At 42.2% G+C, this 25,303-nt stretch overlaps 1 protein-coding gene across 2 annotated transcripts in view; it reads left to right on the forward strand.

Annotated features, from left to right (window-relative positions):
• Positions 1 to 25,303, forward strand: part of LOC128340249 (myosin light chain 3, skeletal muscle isoform) — a 46,013-nt gene that overhangs the window by 17,300 nt on the left and 3,410 nt on the right. Inside the window, exons 1-4 of one of the 2 annotated variants that reach the window (XM_053285183.1) lie at positions 15,287 to 15,417; positions 16,208 to 16,232; positions 21,531 to 21,674; positions 23,189 to 23,362. In XM_053285183.1, the coding sequence (XP_053141158.1) occupies positions 15,415 to 15,417; positions 16,208 to 16,232; positions 21,531 to 21,674; positions 23,189 to 23,362 (346 nt within the window). In that variant the 5' untranslated portion in view covers positions 15,287 to 15,414. Of the gene's footprint in view, positions 1 to 15,286; positions 15,418 to 16,207; positions 16,233 to 16,491; positions 16,520 to 21,530; positions 21,675 to 23,188; positions 23,363 to 25,303 lie in introns of those variants that run through there. The other variant, XM_053285181.1, reaches the window with a different exon arrangement.

The following is a 25,303-nucleotide window of genomic DNA, read 5'->3' on the forward strand; positions in this document are numbered from 1 at the left end:
ACTAACCTTTGCTGGATTGCACACTTTGCCCTACCCTGAGCTCTCTGGAGGAAGGGCAGGATAGGAATTCAGTCATAAACAAAAACTATGCCTAAATACAGGAAACAATATCCCTTTTCCTTTATGGTGTGAGCTATACTGTATAACCTATGTGGCCAGCTCTAAGGGAGAAACAGGGCAATGCAAGCTAGTAGCCCAAAATAGCTTAGAAAAGGGATTACTGAACAGCTGGGGAAGTAGGCATGCAATGACAGTCTAATGGAAAGCAGAACCGTTTCATTGCAAATTGCAACAGCTCTTGATGATCAGTTAAAATTGACTGGCTGCATGTAAATCAGAATATCTTGCATGGATGCATGCTTTGTGGCAAAAGACCACCCTCTCTGGCCCTTGGCTGCTAGAACAATTTGTAAGATGACACTGAGGATTCATTGCCCAGAGAAAGGCTGGTTTAAGGTGTAATGGCCAAAACTGTATTATTCACTATCAGATTTGAACCTATCAATGATTTTCAGGAATGAAGAAAGGACCTGTACAACTTCATGTTCTAAACAGCTAGTGCATTGACTGTTGCATGTTATCTGAAAGGTTGTGCTGCTTTGGAACTGTGTGATCTGATTATACATATGCATGTAGTTGTATATATGCATTTTTGCACACACATGAAATGTTTGCATATTTTGACCTTTTTCCCCATTGGCTGTTTTGATTACTACTCATCCAGGTCATCACTGAAGGGACACTGCAAGTGGCATAAAGAGAGAAGGTAAACGGGTAAAATGTATTAGCAGTCAACTTGTAGGAGTGAGATACTTCTGAGTATAACAAAGAGGAAGGACAGCAGTCTAAATCCATATATATTCAGTCCTCGAGTCCCAGTTAAAGTAGGACACAAAGGGGTCTAATCTAACAAATCAGAAATTTGTGGACATGATATATTTAAAATGGTATATTGTGTTAAATTCATACTTGACGTGGCATTAGTGCTACACTGCTGTAGCTAACTTTCCACAGAGTAAAGGACAAACATAAATCTGTGCAACACAAGGAGGAATGCTGATGGTGAAAAAACTGAAGTCTCATTGTTTGACCTGTGTAAAACATGAGAAGAGGTGGTGTACAGAAGGCTGGTCTAAAGTTTCTGTAACCATCTGTTTGTTGCCAAAGCAATTGCTTGTTGAGACAGCTAGCAGCAAAAGGATGAAAGTATAGTGTTGGAAGGGACCCATTGGACCACTGTCTAACTCACACTCCTAGGAGAGCATTGCTTTTGTCTACATGAGGCCTGAACAATAGTGGCCCTCCAGCTGTTTTTGGACTATAGTTCCCACAATCTCCAGTCATGCATTATGGGAGATGTAGTCCAGCATCTGCAAGAGGGTTGAAGTTGTGCAGCCCTGGACTAAGCTTACCTTCCTGATCAGTTAAATGATGGCATCTCCAAGAAATCTGAGTATTGTGGAAGATTGCATGGACAGATAACCCTACTCCGTAGAGCTGGAGGACACAGGTATCGTGGATGTCTACCAATTGTGATTATACATGTCAGTTGATTAAATGGAATATGATAAGATGCTTTGCTTCTGTGATCCTTAAATATTTATGGTTTCCAAAACGTGTATCACTAAGAAGAGGGGAAAAATATTCTGGGACGCTTCAGGTGTTTGAGCAGTTCTGGATTGGGTGGGCAAACAAGGAGAGACTGGGGATGAATCCTACATCCCAGGTTAATCAGAACCGGTTGCAGCAAATGCAAACCAGCCACCACGGGGCATTCTGGGATGGGACACCCATGGATTAGGATGGTCCCTGGCCAGCAAGGTGTCCATAAGCAGCAAAACTGAGCATGGAGAATTGTTGCAGGGAGACCAGGCTCTTTTAAGGGGTGCTTACATTCTCAGTTCCTGGCAGTCACCAGAACCAGGAGAGATGTTGCCAAGGAACCCTTCCTGGGGCTTTGGTGGAACTGTCAGTTGGGCTGGGAAGTAAAAGCCCTCCAGCCTGCATGCATGTTTCTATGGACAGTCACTCGCACCAGAGAGTGGTCTGGTCTGGAGCAGGATCCATCTTCATCACACAAGAAGAACTGATTCAGTGCATCCAGTAGGGATGGGGTGGGGAGCAGTACCTTTAAGCATGCAGACTTATGAGTGGTGCAGCGCCATATCAGGAAATGCGGAGGAAAAGGTAAGGACCTGCTTTACTTGTGCTTAAGGGTACTGCTCCCTGCCCCGCTGAAACTATTCATGCACATTCCTATTGTGTGATTCAATCATGCTCTAGGTAGATGGTTCTTTTCCTGAGGTTTAGCCGAAACCAAGCTTTCTTGCAACCAGGAGAAGGGGCTGAGTCCCCCTTCCCTTGTACAACTTGTACAAAAAACAAAAATAGAGCAATACCACCAAAAATCAAAGGGCAAATCCTAAGTAATCTTGCCCTCTTCCTAGCAGTCTCATCCTATCGATCCATACATAATCACTCATGCACAGGATAGGGATTAGGGTCTAGGTGGAGAGAAACAATAGAAGTCCCTGGAGAAATGGGGATGGGGGCATGCATCTCATGACATATCTGCTGGAGAATGGGCTGGTGTGTGGGGGTGTGTGGGGGTGGGGTGTGTGTGTGACAAATGGCCATTGCTGGCAACAAGCTCATTTTGAGGACATATGAGAAAAAGGAGAGAGACCACTTGTGCAGTCGATCTTTAGCCAGTACGAGTGGGAAGAGAGGGGCCCAATACTCTCTTTCCGGGGGAGGGGAGGGGTGGCACAATACACTTCCTCCCCAACTGCTGAAGACAGTGGTGCAAGCAGTGTGAGGAAAGGGTTAAAATGACTTGGCCCTGCCGAGGGCAGGTGAACGCTGCCAAAAAGGCACGATCACCCCTCTAGCATTGTGGCCAATGGTTACAGCTTCACTAGTGTGCTGATGCCTTGCCCACAGTTTGGTGACACCAGCAGGATGGAGCTTGCTGGGATGCAGCCTGGGCAGAGCAGGAAGAGGGAGAGGTTCCTCTGCCCAGAAGCCAGAGGTTGCCAATAGGGGTGTGCAAACTGGCTTGAATCTGGTTCAAAGGTTTCAGGGTCGAGCCGAACCACACCCAGTTCAGCTTGACCCCAAACTGATCATACACACCTCAGTTCAAGGGTTCGTCAAGCTTGCTTTTTTCCTTTTATTTTATTTTTTAACTTACCCCCTCCCAGGGGCTTCTCCAAGGTGGTGGTGGGGGGTCCACAGAGGCTCCCCTTCCCCACCCCGCCGGCCTCCCTTTTCCTAAAAACCTCCCAGTTCGTGCCTCTTTGGCCCTTCCAGGCCTATTCCCTGGTGCACCAGCCTTGCCAATGCAAGGCCCCACTGCGCAGGCACGGCAGCCTCCAAAATGGCCGCCATGCCAGGGAATAGGCCCGGAAAGAGCCCAAGACACCTGAACTGGGTGATTTTTAGGAAAAGGAAGGCCGGCCGCGGGAGGGGAAACCTCAGCGGACCCCTACACCACCTTACACCTGAACCAAACTCGAACCAAACTGGTCCAGGTGGTTCTGTGCATACCCCTAGTTGCCAAACTGCAGTTAGTCCGTTGTCTGTGGCATGATTTTCAGCTTCACAGTTTAACCACAGCTTCGTCTACCTGGGTTTCATGCTGTGTCCGAACATGGCCTATGCAACTGTGATAACATTTGGATCAGCTTCCCAGATAGGGTAGTCAGGTTGTTAATAAATACTCATACTTACGTTACAACTCATGCTAGAACTCTTCTCGGGGGACTGGCAGCGCTAGTGTGGGTATTTACAATGTGGCCAAGCCACTGTGCAGTGCAACACTGTGGAGCCCCCAGCCACATGGAAGCCACTTTTGGTATGTTAATGTTTGTGTTAATATCTGAATCAGCCATGTGTGTTGACTGAACAGAAAATATTGGTTCTACCTTGGATCCATTCCTATAACCTTCCTGCCACGGACCAGTTGACTACAGGAGGAAAACACTACCATATAATCCTTTCCTGCTGTTCCTATGGGGAACAGAACTTTCATGGCAAATACAGGATGCTATTTGCCACACGGCAAAATATTATTTATACTCAGCAGCTAAACCTGCCAGGAGGAAGCTCATTTAGAATATGAGCCTATTCACATGAGCAGCCCAACCCAGGCGAGGGCAGCCCCCACTAGCCCAAACTTTAACCCGTCCCTTAACAGGGGTTAGATGGCATTAGCATGCCTCAACCCCAGGTCTGGGATCGTGTGTCTAGAGAGCCCAACTCACAGGAGAATCCACCATTGCACTGAGCTTATTGCATGGTGCATTATGGGACTCCTGGAGGCCAGGACTGATTTTCCTGGCTTCCAGAGATCCGTGCTGCTGGATCGTATGGGTGTGTGATGGCACGCCATAGAAGAGCTCCATGCTTGTCTAGGGGGGAAGTAGGTTCTACCCTGCATTCCCCCACTGCCTAGCCTCCCTGCCCCGTTATGATTGTGAGAATGACAGTGTCAGCTAACTATTATGCTAGAGTTGAATTTCTAACCCATAACAGAAGTTTTATTTGCCTTATAATGAGACAGAAGGATCAGCCCTTTGATGGGACAAGGCAACATATTTCGACAGCTATTACCAAAGGGACGTCATATGTAAGGAGATATCAAAGAGCAGGCATTAACATGCTCCTTGAAGATATATTTAGCTCTCTCACTGGTTATAGACTGGAGGTAGGGGTGTGTGTGTGTGTGTTTTAATGGCAAGTAGCAAACGCAAACCCTAATCATGTTAATGCCTCAACATAACCACTGGGAGGCACATCATAGGAGACAGTCCCCTTGGAACTTACTTTAAATGTCAACAACATTTAGACCCTGTAGATTAGAAACAGAGTAACCAAGGGAGTGGGCGTGCTTAAAGTAAGGGGGGCAGAGTTGTCCACTTCATAAAAGTAATCAATCAAAAAGCCACATTAGATTTAAAATAAATCTGCCCTTCTTTCTTTTATTTCTAAATTGTGACACCCTATGCACAATTCTCTGGTGTTTTATCTTTGTAGCTGGATTCAGGTTTTGCTAATTGGGATTTTTCACCTGTAAATTAATTAGGTTCCAATCCCAAACACACGTACATGTCCTGGAAGCTTATGGTTGTCAAAGGGACTCATTTGCATGATTGAGCATTTTGCAATGGGCTATACTGAGAACATTTTAACTGTTTAAAAAAGTTTTGAATTAGATATTATATTATATAAAAATGAAGGGGGGAACTATTATATACACCAGACTGCAGAATTTATAACTGTGCTAGAATCTTATAAGAATTTATATCCAAATTAAAATGTCAAATAAACTACAAATGGTGACTGAGTTTTTCCCCAAATAGCTCAACAGATTGTTTTTTACCACACAGCTTGATATATTCAATTAATTTAGCCATTCCAATTACTGCAACATTCCAGCTTTAAGAAAACTATTCTCTCAGATAAATCAGGACTACTCCAGGACTTTGCAATAGGCATCTTTGCTGCAGTTAGGAGCGTCCATACTAGTAGGCAACAATCTGAAGAGAAAACTTCCTTTAAGTGTCCCAGTAAAATATACAAAGGATCTAGGAGTATGGAATATCCCAACATCATTAATCAGCAGAATTTTCTTCTAAAAGTCCATTACTTTATCACTTATCCATCATGTAGGCATAAAGTCTGCATTAGAAAGATGACATTTCTAATATTCTCCACTATCCAACAGGTAATTGTCCCCATAACATTCTGGTGTTAAATGATGATACAGAATCTTGAAATTGTTCTCTCTGATATTGGTACAAGCAGGGGTGTAGCTATAATTGAGCGGGTGAGTTCAAAGAACTGGGGGGGGCAGCTCCCGAGGGGCCCCCAGCTTTACTCCTCCCTATTTTCTCCATTATCTCCCTCACTCCAAGGGGCTGCTGGGGAGAAGGGCGAACACAGGCCCCCTCTCCCCTAGCTACGCCCCTGAATAAGGGGAGGACACTGGGCCATTAGTGCAAATTTCCTCCCACATTTTGTCAGATAAAGGCCTTCCCAACTGCTTAACTCAGCTAGATTTAAAGCCATTGTTCAATGTAAGGCCAGTTATATAATATTCCATAAATTCATATATATATATATATGAATGATGTTTCTTAGATACCAGGCCTTTTGTCTTCAGCTGCTTTTGGAATATTAAAAATTCAATAGGCATCCATTCACATCTTAAAATACCATGTCTGATTTTAATGTGATATTATGGTCACACCAAATCAAAGGGCTATTTTGCAGATAGAAATTGGTATTATGCATAAAAGAGGCCAATACAGAAATACCTGGAGACAGGCAGTTCTGCTAATTGCCTGAACTACCTTCTCAGCATTCAGATTAAATATTACTCTGCCCCCGCCATGTGATTAGACAACTGTTGGACAGCACACTAGCGGTGGAGGGGAGAGATGCATGCTCACACTCCTCCATAATATGAATGAGAGGGCCAGTCAGAGTAGTGTCCAGAGTAGTGTTCTCTTATTTCCCCTGGAAATAAGGGAAAAGTAACGAGGAGGCAGTGGACTGGGCTACTTTTCTTCCTAGTCCGTGTAGGTAGGATGGTTATTGTTTTTAATACAGAGGACTAGAGGAGAGCTGGTCTTGTGGTAGCAAGCATGATTTGTCCCCCTAGCTAAGCAGGGTCTGCCCTGGTTGCATATGAAAGGGAGACTAGAAGTGTGAGCACTGTAAGATATTCCCCTCAGGGGATGGAGCCTCTCTGGGAAGAGCAGAAGGTTTCAAGTTCCCTCCCTGGCAGCATCTTCAAGATAGGGCTGAGAGGGATTCCTGCCTGCAACCTTGGAGAAGCCACTGCCAGTCTATGAAGACAATACTGAGCTAGATAGACCAATGGTCTGACTCAGTATATGGCAGTTTCCTATGTTCCTATTGAGAAAAGGCATCTCCCAGCTGCAGTCCACTGTACTCCTACCATCTCATTTTGCTGTATGTGCATGTATAAACCAAGAGTAACAGCAATCCTTGCAGCAGAGGTGATATTAATGCCATTTGCCATTAAACCTCCTAGTGACAAAATCTGTTAAACTAAGGCTGTTTACTTACTATTTCTGTCCCATAAGGCCCAGGGCTGAATACCAGTAGGAGTCAGGAAACTGAGGCCCTGGGTGTGTTTTTACAGTTTGGGGTGGCTCAAGGCAGTCAGAGAATAATGAACCATGTATCAAGCAACAGTCCCTTTTTTCAACAGTATTCTGAAAGTAATCAGATCATCAGGGTTCCCCCCCTTATGAAATCACACACACACACACACCCTTGATCAGGTAGTGTGGTGGGGCTCTCCTGGCCGCCACACAGTAAAGAGGAAGAGAGGCAACTAGCAGGTGGCCATCTTGAGCAGGATGGCATTGGCACTGTGGTCAGAGCAGCAGAGAAATAGTATTCCTCTTGCACTTCTGCTCTCTACCCACCCCAGTGGATGTGGTCTCTGAGCTGGCTAGTCCACACCGCTTTTCACTCCAAGCAGAAGGAAGGAGAGCATGTCAGCCACCTAGGTCAGCTGATGCACTGTCCTCCTCCCTCTGCCTGAGGTGAGGAAGAAGGGGGACAAGAGGGAGGAAGATGAGGCAGGGGCGAACAGATCTGACTGCCCCCAAATCTGTTGCCTGAGGTGACCACCTCAATTACTATTAAAATATTTACATACGACTTTTCAACATAAGTGGATTTGGATAGGGACAGTTGTTCTAAATAAAACAGGATCACCACTTTATTTTATTTATTTATTTAATTTATTTATTTAATTTCTACCCCGCCCAAACTTATGTCTCTGGGCGGCTTTAAAAGGTGCCTCTTTGTTCAGTTAGCAGAGGAGGAGGAGCAGGGTGTATTCATATCTATATCTATATATCTATATCTATATCTGTTCCTGTTTTGTTCTCTTCCCTCCTAGAACTGTCATTTTTCTCAGGCATTTCTTCATTCTCTGAGTTTGGGCCCTACCTTGCTTCCCTCCCATCTTCAGACACACCAGAATTTGCCTAGAAATGGATGAGGCTGCCCAGCAGCCATTTAAAGCGCTGCAATTCTATGCACACTTACCAGGGAGTATGCCCCACTGAATTCAATGGCCCTTCTGAGTAAATAGGAATATGATCAAACAGATTAAATGAAACCTGCTCTGCTTCACAATGTGGGGGCAAGCTACAAAGACTGTAAATGGGTCCAATTAAGTTAAAAATGCAAATACAAATTCAAGTCAATTGTACTGAAAAGACACAATCATTCATTCATTCATTCAAAGTTTATTATGGTCTATGACCAGCACAACAAGTGGGGGGGAAACAATACAATTAAAATATATATATTTTTTTAAAAAAAAAAAGTCAACAATCTAACCCATCAACAATATTATAAGTAAAAGGTTATAGAGCAGCACTAGGACTGTTAATTAAAAACTGGTGCACTCTTCGAGCTGCTGCACAAAAGCCCGCCACTTTCCGAGTAATGGTAGGTATGCTGTCCTCAAGCAGGAAAGCCACTTGTTGGCTAGGCGAATTTCCTGGGAAGTGAGCTAACAGTGGAGATATTAGTTCTAAACGTAAGTCCCTATAAAAGGAGCAATAAAGCAAAACATGTTCGATTGTTTCAACTTCCCCATCACCACAGGGGCATAGACGCTCCGCATAAGGAGTCCAACTGTAGCGACCTTCAAGGACAGCAGAAGGAAGGCATCTACATTTGGCCTGTGTAAAAGCCAACCTATCTCTGGGGATGTTTAATTGTTGCAGATAAGATAAAGGAGCAACAAGGTACCTTGTGGTATCGTTACAGTAGAAACCCGGAGACTTAGATAAATCTTCCTGCCGTTCTGTGTCTAATATTTTCTGTTTCACCAAGGCACGGGCTTGTGATACTTCCATTTTGAGCAGCGGAAGCGGAAGCAACCCCAATGTTGCCAGTTTAGTAAATATTCTGCATTCCCAGGAGGCATGAAATGAATCTTGTAATGTGAGAAATACTAAACTACCATGGGAGTGATGAATTTTAATCCAGTAAAAAATCGTAAGTATCCAATATCTAGCCTCCACCTTCACTAGACCCGTCTCCAGTCTCAATCTGGCATTAGAGACACAACGAAAGTACAGCTCTAAGAAATTTAGATTGAATTCTTTCCACCTGCTGAAAACTAGATAAAGGCCCTAGCTGTGCACCATATGTAAGCTGAGCAAGAGATTTGGCAAGAAAACGTTTGATAGCAGAGGGTATAAAACGCCCCCCCTTACTCCAAAAAAACCTGAGAATAGCGGATGCACTCCTTTGAGCATTCTGGGACACATAGGTAGCATGTGGCTTCCTAGAGCCCGAGGCATGGAAGAGGACCCCCAAGTAATTGAAGGTAGAAACTTGCTGAATAGGGTGGTCATCAATTTTCCAATTGTGATGTTTAGGGTTCATTAATATTAACAGGGGCGTATCTAGGGTAGGACGGGCAGGGCACGTGCCCCGGGAGCCACTTGAAGGGGGGCGCCATTCTCTAAGATTTAAAATAAAATAAAAATGGCCACCGAAAACAAAATGAGCTTATGAGCTAGGATTGTATTCATTTGCTCTTACTTTGCGTCTTGCGATAAGTGAGTTAAATGTGATGTCTTAATAATATGGCTATTAATGGTGAGTTTGTCTTTGAATCAGTGTGAAATCCTTAGTATTAAGGCCCACTGGGAGTTTCTTGCTCTCTTTCTCTCATTTTAACTATCTTTCTGAAATACTAGAATATATTCCAAGCAGTGACACAGTTTACTCTGCATATCCTTTAATTATTTTCAGAGTAGCTGGGAAAAGCCAAATTTTCCATTTATTTTTAAAACTTACGTAATAGTGATGCTACAATGCATAGTAGAGAATTAGACAGCTACTTCTCTTTAGTTTTCCAAGTACACCTCCACATAGTATTTGGGTATTTCATGAGCCCCAGCATACTCAAACGTGTAGTTTTCCAGCATATTTTGGTCTGGCTACATCCATTACTAAATAGTTTTTGAAATATGAAAAGATTAACGAGCTTGACTTGTATTTTTGAGCGGATATTATGGTAAAGTTATCTAAAAGATGGATGTCAGATGTTTGGACAGGGGGCGCAATTTCAGTGCTTGCCCTAGGCGCTATTTTCCCTAGATATACCTCTGAATATTAACAGAATACTAGAACTGAAGCTTATTGTTCAGGGCTCTTTGGCCTCTCCACTGAGCCTCCTTTCTTACACTTACACACACAGTGTAGCGAATTGAGCTCAGCTAGACTCCTCACTCCATAGCTAAGCTTCGCTCTGCTCTCAGAAGGGGAGGGGGAAGGATCTGGCTCCTCTTCTCACCATGTCACATGCTTCTTTTGATATAAAACACATACACCTGCCCCCCTGCTTTCTATGTGAATGGGGCAGTCACATGAACAACAAAGGTGGCTGCTCTTGTCAAGTCCGATTAAGTAATCAATCCAAAATTTGGAACCCTTGGGGTTCCAAAAATGAAAGGCAGTTTAAAAATATAATAAATGCATATCTAAATAGCTGGACTCTTGGCATTTCTTTGGCAGAGCCATCTTCTTCAGTGGACTGGGGGCAGAAACCTTTTATCTCATTATGACCCATACATCAGATCAGCTACACCCTGTGACGTTTGGTCATGTACATTCTATTGGCCCCTTTGGCGAGGAGGTTCCGTTGAGTTCAATTCCAGTTGCTGTGAAATATGCTGGAAAGAAACAATGTTTTGCCCTGTGTGGAAAGGAAAATGAGAGCTCAGTGGTATTTATTTATACATACCGCATAAAGGATAGGAAATCTGTTTAGAAAATGGAGGTGATGGTAAGGATGTAAAAAGCTGGTGTGTGAGTATAGGAAGCTTTCCTCAAGAACAGCTCCGACTCAAACTCCACTCCCTTTCTCAGTCCTAACCAGTGTTCCCTTAAGGTGTGCATCAATCACCCTTCATTGGTTTTGCCCCAGCTGCTCAAACAACAGGGTCACACAAGTCTGTGATCTGTATGCAGTTGGCGTTTGCAGCCAGTAGAGGTCACTATAGTGTGAAAGGCATAACCCATCTTTGCCCTTCTTCCCTCTCAGGTGGTAGCAATGGAAGAGGAGTGTCTACCAAAATGGAGTACCTCTTAAAGAGCCACACTTGGATTATGGTGGATAGTACAGTGCAGAAAATCCAGAAGTCCCACAGGCAGAGGAATGGCTGTGGAGACTCCAGTTTGCTCCAGGCTTTAATAAATGTGATTTTCATAATCTGTTTTAAAACGATGCAGCCAAAAATAACCATTCACTGCCTTTCTTATTATAGACTAGTCAGTGCCTCATCTTGTGTAAACAGGTATCACCATTAGTGTCAGCTGAAGACCCAACTGACGAATCCTGCTAATTTTCAAATGAATGTAATCTAGTAAACAAGCAGCCCAATCTTATAATGCTGCTGAAGCTTTAGTTGAGAAATGGTAGCCTACACTATGACAGCTAGGAAACATCCTATATTTAGTATAAAGAACAAAGCCTCCATGTTTTGCTCCCCCTTGTAAAAAAAACCACCCAAATCCCTTATTAACTTTAATATGATAATATTACTCAGAGCACAGGAATGCAATAATGACAACTGGCAGTCATGTGCATTCTACCAGTGCTTGGGATGCTGTGCACAGAATGGACATTGGCAACCCTTCTGATTGTGACCTGCATTTTGCCTTAAACAACATTAATTCCAAATGCCAGTATTCTTTGTTAGCATGGTTAATTGTTGTTTGGTGAGTATTTCTTCCAAACACGCTCCCATATAGTGAGATCTGAGATTTTACCATGCTCTGGAGAACAACTGGTTGCTGAAATACTCCAGGATGCGATAAAATCTCAGCTCAGAAGTGAATGTCAGAATGGTCTTCATGGGCCACACATCAGGGAGAGAAACAACATCACATGGCAGTGGAATAGGGATGGTCTTGAGTTGTGCCCTTGTGCTGCTGCTGCGAACTTTGAGCCTGGAGGTGCTGTGCAGATGACAGAGTGACTGGTGCCTTGTCTTTGTCCTTCATCACAACATGTAAAAGAAATCCTAATAGTGGATTCACTCAGCATAAAAACTGCATGCATAAACTATGCCCAACTTCAAAACTCTCCTCTGCCTTATGAGTTAATAGCAGTGCTTATGGCATGTGGTTAGGACAGTCACTTATTTAATTGCTGAATCACAAAATAATCTGTATACAATGGAATGGGGATACAAAGCATATGCAGATACTCATCTAACCCTTCTTTGTCTCACAGCAAACAACATTTTCACATTATTTTTTTACTCTTATAACACTAAGAGGAAGATCAGAGCCTCTTTTAATTGGAAGCTATTTCTACATTATTCCTTTATCTCAATTCCCAGGGTAATTTCTGAGGTAACTGTCAATTCATTTCAAAGCCAGTAAATTAATCAGTTGGTGTTTTTATTTGAAACAAAACCAGCCCTGAACCATATTTTGTTAACTGCTGAAGCTAAACAAAATTGAATAATAGTACAATATTTAAAAATTGAAGTTGATGGTTTCTTTGTCCATCCACGTTTAATATTAGATGTGTCAACTTCTCTTTTGTAGTTCCTGGAAATGTTGAAGAATAATAAGAGGTCATGCACACAGAAGCATGTTTCATTCACACCTGGAGGGAGGGGGAATTTTATTTAACCCCCCTTTCCCTTTGTTGCCCCAATGCCTACCCCTGAAAATATGTCCCACATCTCCCACAGTCCTCAGGTTTTGGGAGGCATTACCCATCCCATCCATATACAAGTGAAACATCTTCTGCATGTGACACTAGATAGAATGTGACTCACGAGCAGGGGTGGATTAAGCTTTTTGCTGCTCATTGGCAAAAAGGCTTTTGCTGCCCTTTTACCTTAAACAAAAACGGTTTGCCTTTTTAACAGAGGGGGACTTTTAATCGAGGGGGACTTTTGCTTTTTAATCGAGGGGGACTTTCTCCATGCCCACTCCACCCTTGCTGTAGCCGCCACTGCCCACAGAGAGGAACAACAAAATTTGAGGAGGGGCAAAATCTGCTGCTCCTCAAATTTTGCTGCCATAGGCAAATGCCTACTCTGCTTCTCCATTAATCCACCTCTGCTCAAGAGGGATTGCCAAAAATATAAATAAAAATCATCACTGTAGAGGAAAATCACTCAGTTTAACATTCTTATAACTTTCTACTCTACTAATTGACTAAGCTACACAGCCTCTACACTGCCTCCTCTGGGAAACTAACTTATCCCTGTCCTAACTTGCAATATACTAGTTTCCAAAATGAATGTGAGTTATGTTTCCACCATTCACATAATCATGATAAAAGATGTTAATTTATGTAAAATTACAAAAAACCCTTGAGCATGCATATTTTGGAGGACAGGAATAATTCTTGATATTGCGACTTCATATACCACACAAGCCATTGAGTTGTATCGGCTATTGGCTTTTATTTTCCCTTTATCCTCCTCTTCTCACACAAACTCTTCCTCCTCTTCCCCTGCCCCCACCACAAAAAAATCTCTTTTTAGTTTCCTCCAAAAGCTATCTCTGGTTGCAATGTTATTTGAACACTGGTAAAGAATTCAGTGTCTTTCTTTGGTGGGGGATGGGATTCAAAGGATTTTGCACCTCCTGCTCCTTACCCTTGGTTGTTCTTGACACATCCTCCCTGAAAATGTTGTATGTAAGCACTACAGAAGCATGCTTAACTTTAGTTGTTGAAAGGGCTCAACCCACCAGATTAAAACTTTGCAGGCACCCCAACGCTCCCATATTTGAGTTAAATTATTGGGATATAAACTGATTTTGTGTTATCCATGTTATTTCATACACTGCTTTTGGATGTTGTAAAATCATTATGAAGCGATTTACCATGTCCATATGTTTTCTGGTTGAACCCTCCTGGGGTTCATCTGGCATTTAGTACCACATTGAAGACTAGAGGTTGTGCTGATGTGGTTAATATCAGCTTGTCACATGATCAGATAGATAGATAGATAGATAGATAGATAGCATGCAAACCAGTGTGATACAGATGTCTCAAGGTTTGATCATGTTTAAAATTTAAGTGTGAACCCATCTTAATCAGGCTTAAATCCAGTTCATTTGAACCTTCAATCCTAGGCACACTTATCTGGAAGTAAGTGCCCTTGAACACAGTGGGACTTATTTCCAAAGAAATCTACACAGGCTTGGGCTGTACAGTGTGAGGCAGGACAGCAGTATAACTTTTAAGCTATTGGGTATTTTGTCATAAACTTTAACAAAATATGAACTACAGATTGTAGTAGTTCTTACAACCAATTAAACAGGCTTGAACTCATTGGCTGACATTCAGACTAGGGTTGCAGTGAGAGAAATTGTGGTGCCCCTTGATGTTGTGCAATTGCTAGGTCTCTGCAACATTCAGTAGATTGTGCAATGTGGTGTGTAACTTTTCAACATCTCCCACTAGTGCAATAACTAGCCTGGAACACACTTCATTTCTGTTTTGTGCAATGCCATTGCTCTATGGTCTTGCACTAGCCCAACAGCATTACATTAGCACAGCAGTAGTCTGGATGTAGGCCATTCTCTTCAGTGGAATTAAGTTGTGTGGCCAAGAGCATTATTATAGTCCAGACCTGCAATCTAAAAACTAGTGGAAATAAATTATTTGAATTTTACTAATTCAATTAGTAAAGTTGTAAAAAAAAAATTAGTGCTTAGTCACATTGGTGTCAAGGGGATTAAACAAAACACTTACTTTTAGTTTTATGGTAAACGCAGCAGACTGCCTGAAAAGAAGGGGGATAGTTTCATTGATACGTATTAATGTGGGATTAGACCTCTTAGATCTGCTGGCTAGAAAGTGTTGTTCTTTCTAAATGCCAGAGGTGTCAACCCTAAATGAAAATGTTAAGGCTGGCCAGCTGAAGAAACACGTGGGACTCCACAGTGTCTCTGGCTGACTTGGTAGTCCCATCAGCAAACAGGCATCCTCTTTAAAAGAGAGCCTTGAGACTACATAAGGAATATTCCATCTTCAAATTGCAGACTAAAGAAGTGCTGACAAGATTCAAACTCAGGGAAGCAATGAGCGGTTCCCAGCCCTCTCTCTAGCCTCCTAAAAATAGCCCATGCAAGAGGTCCATCAAGAAATGGATCCTTCTTTCCCTTTGCCCTAAGAAAGCTAAAGAACTCTCCAAGGAGGAGTGGCCACTACTATCTGACACTTAATCCTGCCCATGATGTCACTGCCTTCAGTTAAATAAGAAGTCAGGCCAGGGAGTCAGGACCACTCTCAGGGATTCAGACAGCTCGCGGCTATTCCCGCCGGCCTTGCTGCTGCTCTCCTCTTCCCTTCCAACTTTCTCAATCATGGTGGGTTCACAAGACAATGAAGCTCTGCACCGTGAGCCAGTGGTTTAATCTAGCATTGTGATATCCAAATTTGTTATGGTTATATAGTTTAAGACAGTTAGGAAACCAATTTAATGTGCAGTTTAATAATGTAATGTTCAGTCACGTCAGGTAGGAATTCGTATACATAAAAATGAATTATCTTTAGTGTTAATATTAATTGTTTGGAATATTTGGGCGAACTTGTCTCATGCAATAGCTTGCACATTTCCTAGAACTTTGTAATGGGTTGTTATTATTAGCCGTATATGATTAGCATTTGCTAAAATATCTGTGCACTGCAATTTGGATGCACAACCTGTCTATGAACCAGTAAGAAAAATAACACATTTAGAATAAAGGCCTAAAAGAGAAATCAGATCTTAACCCTACTGTTTTATTAGTTTTTGCTAATGTGATGCTGGTTGTGCAATGCAAGGTTCTCCTTATAATACAATGACATTACAAAATGCAATGCATTAATGTATTTATCAAAGAAAGTGTTTGACTGTAGACTCCTGGTCACACTGTATTTGTATATGTCTCAGTTCCGATATCTGTCCTTTTGGCTGTAAACAGATATATTGCAATAGATTTCAAATACTTACAGTGTATTGTTTCCTGCTAGTTACTACCTGACCATTTATGGCCCATTTAACTCATGCAGATAAATGTTAGCTATAGGGTATGTCAAACCTTTTTCTGTCAATGTATTTCTTTCCAATAGTACTAGCTTTTTTTCCCTTTTCCCTCTCTCTTTTGCCAACTGCAGTCCTTCAGCGCTGATCAGATTGCTGGTAAGTGGAACATGAATTCAGCTCCCTAAGTATTGATGTGATGTACTGCACAGAACTTAAAATGTTGGATGCTCATTAGTTTGACCAGGCATCATTTCATTAGCAGCCTGGTGGCATCTCAGCTACTCTTGAAAAACCAAAGTCTTTTTTCATTTTCCTTTTTGCATCTTGGGAAGACATTTCAAGGGGCATGCTGGATGCTGTAAATTCCAACAAGTCTTTTTTAAGGGTTTTTTTGTGATTGATTTCTTTCTAACAGATCGAGTTCTCCAAGGAGCAACAGGATGGTAAGTTTTGGTGGACAGCCAAGAAACATGTAAATAGGCATTTTCATGCAAGTTGCCATTGGAATGTGCCTACTGGTATAGGAGACAAGTACCGAACCATGTGGACTTGGACCAGCTAGCATCAGGCCATAGTTTTCCAAGTCACTTCCCCCAATGTTTACGCTCTGTTACTGAGCACATGAAAGTAAAGATCACAGGGAAGGCTGCCTTATGTTCCATGCACATGCTTCTTCAGAGAGCTAGAAAGGTAAGGGGTGCTAAAAGGGGATTTAAAACCATCATAACTTAGGAAGAAAGCAGGGAAACATCACTCCTTCCTAGGATATGTTGTTAGGGGGGAAACCTGGCTGTACTGCTATAAAAACAGGACTAAAATATTAATTTTAAAAATATATTAACTAAAGGGATCTGGTGCTGATTGTACATTTTCCACCAATACATCACTCCTCTGTGTTTTTCAGACCTAATAATAATAATCCATCCCCTTGATTAAATATTATAGTATTAGTTTTGAGATAACAGACTTTTATTTGAAGCAACTGATACATTGATTTAAGAAAAAAAACATGTCCTTGGCTAATAGGAAAATCCTAAGATTTTCTGTGCCAGAGCATTAGTGTTGGAAGCAATCCTGACACACACACCAATGCAACACCACAGCACGTGATAGCATGTTTGCATCACAGATAGATATGCCAGCACGCACACATACAATAGAGGTACCAATAATCTGCAGAAGATTTGAGAATTCTTTTGCAAATTTACACATGAAGTTTACAGTTGGCAAATAAATGACTTATATGATGTAATATAATGTTTTGGACTTGTTGCAGTGAGTGCCTGAAATTTGGTGGCTTTCAATAATCTCAGCCAAATTCAGTGAAAACTTAAAATATACCAGTGAATTCTGACAGGCACCTACATATTACTGTCAGCATTCTCTGGTAAATGTCTTAAAAGTGGTGGTGGTGGATATAAATCTGCTTTTGAGCTTTTGCAAAAGTCATCTGGAATACCAGCATTCACATACAAATCATTCACCTGATTTTGGACATTCACCAACATACATTACTATACCATCCACCATGATTAATTGGTTCTAAACAGAAATGACAAGATTTTGTAATGTTGATTTGAAATAACACACCCTTAATGCAGTTTATGCCCCTATTGAATTTTTTCACATTCCTGCTTCCATAAATTGAATAAAAAATCTACATTGAGTCGAACATATATTTGATTTTAAAATGTTCCTCTTCTTCTTTCTGTTCTGCATTAGTAACATTCACAACTGATATACATTCCTGGCTAAGAGGCATTCTTGGAGTCACCTTGTTAAACTGCCCATAATCGTGCTAGATTGATTTGGATTAAATTTACAGTCATGGTCATTTCTTTGAAGTAACTGAAGTAAAAAACTGAAGTACTAGTAAATATTATTTAAGATGAACATTTAGTAAGAATTTAGACAAACATTCATTTATAATAGATGAAGCAATCCTTTCCCTATTCAAATTAATTTTCTATGAATGTAAAAAGAATTATTTGGAATGATCGTATCAGGAAAATGATAAAAATTCTAACAACAACAAACCAGAAAGAGAAAGCAGGTGGGGGGAAACTCTAGAGTAGGGCTTTTGCCTCTGGATCAGTTTCTACTGTCTATTGCAACAGTCAGACTGTAATATATGAGAGCTCTGCCCAGCATGAAGAATGTTCACCTGTTGTTAAGCCACAATTACTCTGATATAAAAGTCCAGTGTGAGCAAAATGGAGAGAACATACATTAAGTATACTGTAATCTATTCTGCCTGCTACACGTGTTAAATATGTACAATAATTAACAATAAAGCCCATATTGTTTGAAGTCACATTGAAGTCTGTTTCCCACCACTGGATATAGGATACTGACTCCATTATTATATTTACAACAGCTGGAAGATAAGGGGTTTCCCCCCTTTACTTCCTTGAAAGTAGATATTCTTAATGAGTTGGCTAGCTGCATTAGTGAATGCATTTTTAAAAAAAACGTCGAGGAACCGATGGCGAGGTCTTTCAGTGGTGTAAATGAGTGAAGTTCTGTCATTTGCAGGCACTGGGGAAATATCAAATGTGAGCCCTGAAGTATGTAGCAGCCTCCTCGCTACAGCTCTAAAAGGCTAAAACTTTATGAGCTGTAAAGGGAGAGGGCTAGCAATAGAAGTGTCCTGCAGGTCTCAACACATCAGATAGTGAGAGGATTAATATCAGAGATATTGGGTTACAGTCCAGCAACTGCACATCTTATCTCAGCAATTTAGAAGAGCGCTTAGAAGGCCCCTCCGGCAGTATAAGGAGGCCTGGAGTGAGCACCAAAATAGTACAGCTTCACAACAGCATCTGGGGAAAATGAATGAAGGCTGTATAATTTACTCTGCATAGGATCACTGATGCAAGGCAGAAAGAGCAATGCTTCCTATGCAGCAAAAATTAGTGGCTTGTCAAGTGCAACGTGGCTTCAGAACAAATACTGAGTTGGTATACAAGGCATTTCAGACGGGTCTATGTGGCAGCTCAATATGTAGGTGATACTACACTGTTCAAGCATACCTTATACAAGTTATACAAAAGGAGGAGGAGAGGAAGGGGAAGGGCAGGCTGAGAAACAAGGTGTGATTCCTGTGGTAAAGCTCCCTTCTTACCTACCCCCTGTGGTAAAGCTCCCTTGTGATTTCTGTGGTAAAGCTCCCTTCTCCCTCCAAAAACAGGCAAAAACCAGCAGAAGTCATTCATTGTGTATTTTCTGTCAGAGCTGTTCGCTTTCCCATATGAGCCATGTATTTTTGCTTCTATGTCTCTCATAGTATTACTCCCCCGCCCCAAGACCAATGCCAGCTATTTTTAACTGGCAGGTGTGTCAAGTCTTGCTTTACAAGTTGAGTTGTTCCACAACCTGGAAAGGCCACTGCACTAAAATGGCAAGACTCTAAATGGCAAGTCTGTGGGCTTAAAAACTCTCCACATGGAACAGCTTCAGCACTGCAGCCATGTGTGGGAAGTAGTGTATAAAATGGGGTGTCCACACCACTGGGACATTCTCTGGTGGCAATGCTCAAGCAATTTCTTCCCTCAAAAGCAGGCCATGTGGTGGAGGAAATCATATGAATGGAGCCTCCTAGGGATCAAGTGTGTCAGGATGGACACTCCAGCTCAGACTTTACTTCCTCCATGTGGCTATGACACTGCAGCTAGTTCAGGTGGAGGATTTATACATGTGTGAGCAAGGGCTCTGTTAGAAATGATGTGATTTGGAAAACAGAAAATGTGCTTTCGAGTTCATGAATCATAGCAACACATTGCTATCTCAAATTTCTCTGCCCCTATCAAATCTGTGCTTCCCCCCCCCCTTTTTTTCTTTGAGTATACTATTCAGAGGATGATTTAATTACCCCTTAAAACTGATTTGGTCTCATTTTAATTAATAGATCAGATCCCATATATGAGATTTTTTATTCCTCTCCCGCCCACCGCATTCTAATACATATTTGCACCACCAATGTCAAAGTACATTGTTGACTACCCAGCCAGAAATGTGTATTGTTTCACATACATTCTTTTTATAAAGAAGCACCATAATGTTTGAAGACACTGAAAAGAACAGAAGCATCTGTGCTTGGGGTTAGGATGGATTGCTGAGACAGCTCAATTATTATGAAATATCTTTGCTGTAAGGGAACAAAGGAATAGTTTTACAAAAGTGTTTTACAAAAGTGTCAGACTTAACAAATTATATGGTTCAGAATAATTATTGATAGTATGGTGTCTGCAAAGCAAACAGGGGCTACGGAAGATTTTTTGGAATATCATGTTTATCTAAAAAAAAACACCAAACCAAAAACAAATCAAATGTTTTTGTATAAAACTCAGCTTCTCTCCCTTAGGCAAATTAAACTTTAGTCTTCAGGAAAGCAACCCATCACAGTCAATGAAACTACCTCACAGTAATATGTTTCAATACTGTAACCTGAATAAAGTGGTTATAACAATAGCCAATTATGTTCAGTAGCTGGAGCTGGATAGTAGTCTGGGTTCAAATTTTAACACACCTATGGACTTACTTTGGGTTCTTAAGAAAGTCTATGCATTATGAAGAACTGCATGACCAACTATATAAAGCACTTTCACATGAAAAGTGCCTTATAAATTATGATTAATAACTTTCCCACTAAATGCAAGATTCTCTGCACCCAAAAAGGGGAATTAATAAATTACCATGCAAATAGCTAATGAGGCTGTGCACATGAGCAGTCCTACCCAGGTTAAGGAAGCTCTACATGGTTAGGGCTGCTCATGTGCATCGCCCGGATCGAGCCTGATCCTGGTGCTGCCTTCCCCGTAAGCCCAGGTTTTTTACTCAGGCTTATACCTGGGTTAAAGGGTGCAAGGGCATACAGGAACTCTGAGTATACAGAGTTGGGTGCCTAGAGCACCCAACATGCAGGGGAATTCCCCAATGCACCATGCTTATCGTGTGGTGCATTGTGGGATTCCTGGAGGCTTGAAAAAGGAGTCCTGTCCTCCAGAGATCAGTGCTACTCCATACAGTGCGGATTGTGTGGGCATGTGGCGGCTCACTGAAGAGAACATCATCATCTGTGGGGCGAGGTAGGTCCATCTCTGCCTCCTCCTCCCCTTGCCATCTTCCCCACCCCAGTTTGAATGCATATAGCCTTAATGTCTCACTAGGGAGATTGCAGCAGATCTCAGTTGTCATGGACATCGAATCCTTTTGGACCCTCTTGAATACAGCTTATTTGAGAGATATTAATAGCTATTAGAGACAAATGGTGGGAAAGTCTAAATTAGCTTTCTCTGAGACTAGGATCACATTATTTGCAAATGCAAAGCCACTGGAATTTTGCTTGCAGATTATTTGGTCCTACTGATGTTGCTAATAAAGGCCATTATTGATCTTCACTAGTTTATGGGTATGTTGTTTCCTTCTGGTAACTCCGGCATTCCCTTCTTGCAGACTTCAAGGAGGCATTCCTCCTCTTCGACAGGACTGGTGAAAGCAAGATCACCCTAAGCCAGGTTGGAGATATCATCCGTGCTCTGGGGCAGAACCCCACTAATGCTGAGGTCAAGAGGATCTTGGGCAATCCCAGCAATGAGGGTAAGGACTCCTCTGTGAACTGGTCTCTGATATGTCCACTTAACATTGAATCCAAGTCTACCTTTCCATGAGTGTATGTCGTAAATTTGCTGAAGATGTATTCATCGTCATGGACGATTAAGCAAGATGGATGCAATACTTGACCATAAATACATACCAAGTCAGATTAGTGGGTTGGGGGTTGGAGACTATTCTGGACTATTTGGAGTTTTAGACTCTCCTGGGCAATCTAAAGCCTGAGGCTGCAATCCTATGCACACTTACTTGGGAGTAAGTAATACATGCAGGAGTCCTCATAAAATACAATGGGGAATATACTTCTAAAAAAATTGACATGGGATTGAGCGCAATACCATAATTATTATTTTTCTGGCTACAGAATTAGATCACTTTGTAATATAGGAATTTTGCATTTGTTCTTGTCTTTCCAGGGAGTTTTCAAAAAGTTTGCATTTGAAATAATATTTTATTATGAGTGTGTACAAGTGCACTTTGATTATTTCAGCTTCACAGGCCTTTCATGGAGGGTATAGATTGAGCATGATCCAGCCACAGCTCCTTTATATTTCTGTTGCTTATTGAGAGACTTAAGGATGTGCCTAGGGGGTGGTATGGAGGCCCATGAAACAGCCACTTTGCTGAAGCTAAGCAGGTCTGGGGGTGGCCAGTATCTGGGTGGGAGACTGCTGTATGATCTCTGCTTTGAGTTTCATCACTGAAGAAAAACAGGATATTTATTTATTATAAATATGCGTACCCCATCTTTCCAATGAATGATGCCCAAGGTGGCTAACAGTATATAATAGCATAACATTTATATAGAAATGTAATAAATAAATACTCTTATCTTGAAACTGAAGGGATTGCTGGTTCGAATCCCTGCTGGTATGTTTCCCAGACTATGGGAAACACTTCTATTGGACAGCAGCGATATAGGAAGATGCTGAAAGGCATCATCTGATACTGCGTGTGAGGAGGCAATGGTAAACCCCTCCTGTTTTCTACCAAAGAAAACCACAGGGCTCTGTGGTCACCAGGAGTTGACACCGACTCGATGACACACTTTACCTTTACTTTAATTTTAGATAGATTATGCTGACTGTAAGAACTACTGCTAAGAGTAATATTTAGAAAGAGTCAGTCATACATGAGAACCTACAGCTCCTTTTTTCTTGTTAAGCTGAAAGTAAGTGCTACCAGTTTGACAGCAATGTAAGAAAATCTTAAATTAAGATTCCTAAAAAAGCTGTCTCCCTTCCCTGAACATAGAGTTAACCACCCTCACATGGATGTAGCATTCCCTGGTGACAGAAGGAGCTAATACTCCAATGTTCCTGCCAACTTATGAGTTTTGGCTGTAGCATTTTAAGGGAGAAATGTTAATTTGTGAAGAAAGGCTAGATGTGGTGGGGAGGCATGTCCAAATCATAGCATGGCATGTCAGAAGGAGAATTCCCTAAAGAACTACAAATGTATCTGATAAAATGTCTGAGAATAATATTGTTTCTTTACAGAGATGAATGCTAAGAAAATTGGATTTGAAGAGTTCCTGCCCATGTTGCAGGCAGCTGCCAATAACAAGGAACAGGGCGGCTTTGAAGACTTCGTTGAAGGTCTCCGTGTCTTTGACAAGGAGGGCAACGGAACAGTCATGGGTGCTGAGCTCCGCCATGTATTGGCCACTTTGGGTAAGAGACTTCATAGAGCTGCCCAACACATGCCTAACGTGTTTCAAATTTATAAAAGTTAAGCTATCCTGACTTTCACCAAATAAACCTGGAGACTGTAGCATGATTGGAGCAGTGAGAGTTTTCTGTGAGCAACCCCTCATTTCCCTCACTGCTACCACCCAGAATGGAATGGCGGGTTAAAATAAGAAAAATAAAGTTCCTGAAATTGCCTGGGCAGAAGACTAACTGTTTCACCAGTTTCGATCTGTAGTGTAGTTTTCTCCACACACGTCATTTGCCAAGGAAAGGAAAAGACACCTGTGGCCTGTTTTGAATTGAACTGTGCTAACATTCAGCACTGTGTAGCTGCCACCACTGAGGCAGTCATTGGAATGCTGGTACCTCTTCCCTGTTTCCTATCCTAATGGAGCAGCGTGGAAATGACTTGACTACCAAGCCAGAGGTTGCCAGTTCGAATCCCCGCTGGTGTGTTTCTCAGACTATGGGAAACACCTATATTGGGCAGCAGCGATATGGGAAGATGCTGAAAGGCATCATCTCATAATGTGCGGAGATGGCAATGGTAAACCCCTCCTGTATTCTGCCACAGAAAACTACAGGGCTCTGTGGTTGCCAGAAGTCGAAATTGACTTGACGGCACACTTTACCTTTACCTCTTCCCTGCAGCTGAATGTTAGCACAGTTAACAGTCTACATAATGGAATTATGTAGAGTGGCCAGGATCACATGGGGATTGCCTGCACTGCTATCATCAGTGTCCCAGATGCAGAGCTGGGGACTGGCTGTTCAGGGTAATATGCACAGGATCCACCCAACCTACATGATTATTTTTTTTAATTAACCTTCGAAAACAGTGGGATCCATCTAGAGGGACGCAGGAACCACACTTTGTTAGAGGTTGTTGATTTTTACCCACAATAGGTAAAACAGCAGAGCACTAAGGAATGAGCACACGCTCCAGTTACAGAGTAGGTAGCAGAGGATGGTTTGGATATTGCAGCTATTTAGAGAAAACACATGGAGATCCTTGTATGACTAAACACTAAACATTTATTGGTTAAATACACTTAGATAGGAAAGACCTATATCTAATCTAAAGGACTACATCGTGGATAGGTAAGGAGAGAGAGAGAGATGTTCCCATCTGCTCTCTAGGAGGAAAGGAAGGATTGTGACTCAGCACAGGAAGTGCTGCAGAGTCAGTTCAGGGGTCACAGAGTAGGGACAGATAGGGAGACCCTGACTCACCGTCTCTACTCCCAATGCCCCTAGTGGTCATTAGGACAGTTGGTGCAAAAGGTCGATGCACTGGAAGTTCATCTACAACACACTTCTCCAGTGAGGTGATGACTCAGACAACCTCAGGGAATTCTCTGATAACATAACGAGAAATAAAATGAAGTGATTCCATGTATCCATTTGGACAGGCAATTTGCTCCAAGGCTTTATAAGATAGGCCAAAGTAAAGGTCTTCCACTTAATGAAACTTGTTTTGGAAATGAAATAAACAGATAATGTTGTAATAGTCTGAAAGAATATAATTTAATCCAATTTCCAGAAGCGTAGCAATGATGCCAGTGGCCCGTGCTCAGCCTGCTGCTGGGAGCCCCCACCACACACCCCTGTGCCTGACGTCAGACCCAACAGTGTCTGGCCACGTGGCTCCATTTTTGAGAAGCTCCAGCCAGTGCTGTGTTCCCAGCCTGGCCAGGAACGCATCTCTCTGCCTTTGCAAGCAGGGAGAGGCGATCCCGGCTGCGCTGCAAATGTGGCGCTGGCCAAAATTTACTTGCAAATAGGGCGTGGGGCCCCATTTGCGAATGTAGCCATACCCCCTGCTTCGGATGCAGGTGCATCTGAAATCAGGCACAGGGGGTGTGGCTGGGGCACCAGGTGCGGCCCCTGGGACATGGCAGCCCAGGTTCTTGCACGGGGGTG

The sequence above is a fragment of the Hemicordylus capensis genome, chromosome 1 (assembly GCF_027244095.1).
Source record: "Hemicordylus capensis ecotype Gifberg chromosome 1, rHemCap1.1.pri, whole genome shotgun sequence".
Classification (NCBI taxonomy): domain Eukaryota; kingdom Metazoa; phylum Chordata; class Lepidosauria; order Squamata; family Cordylidae; genus Hemicordylus; species Hemicordylus capensis.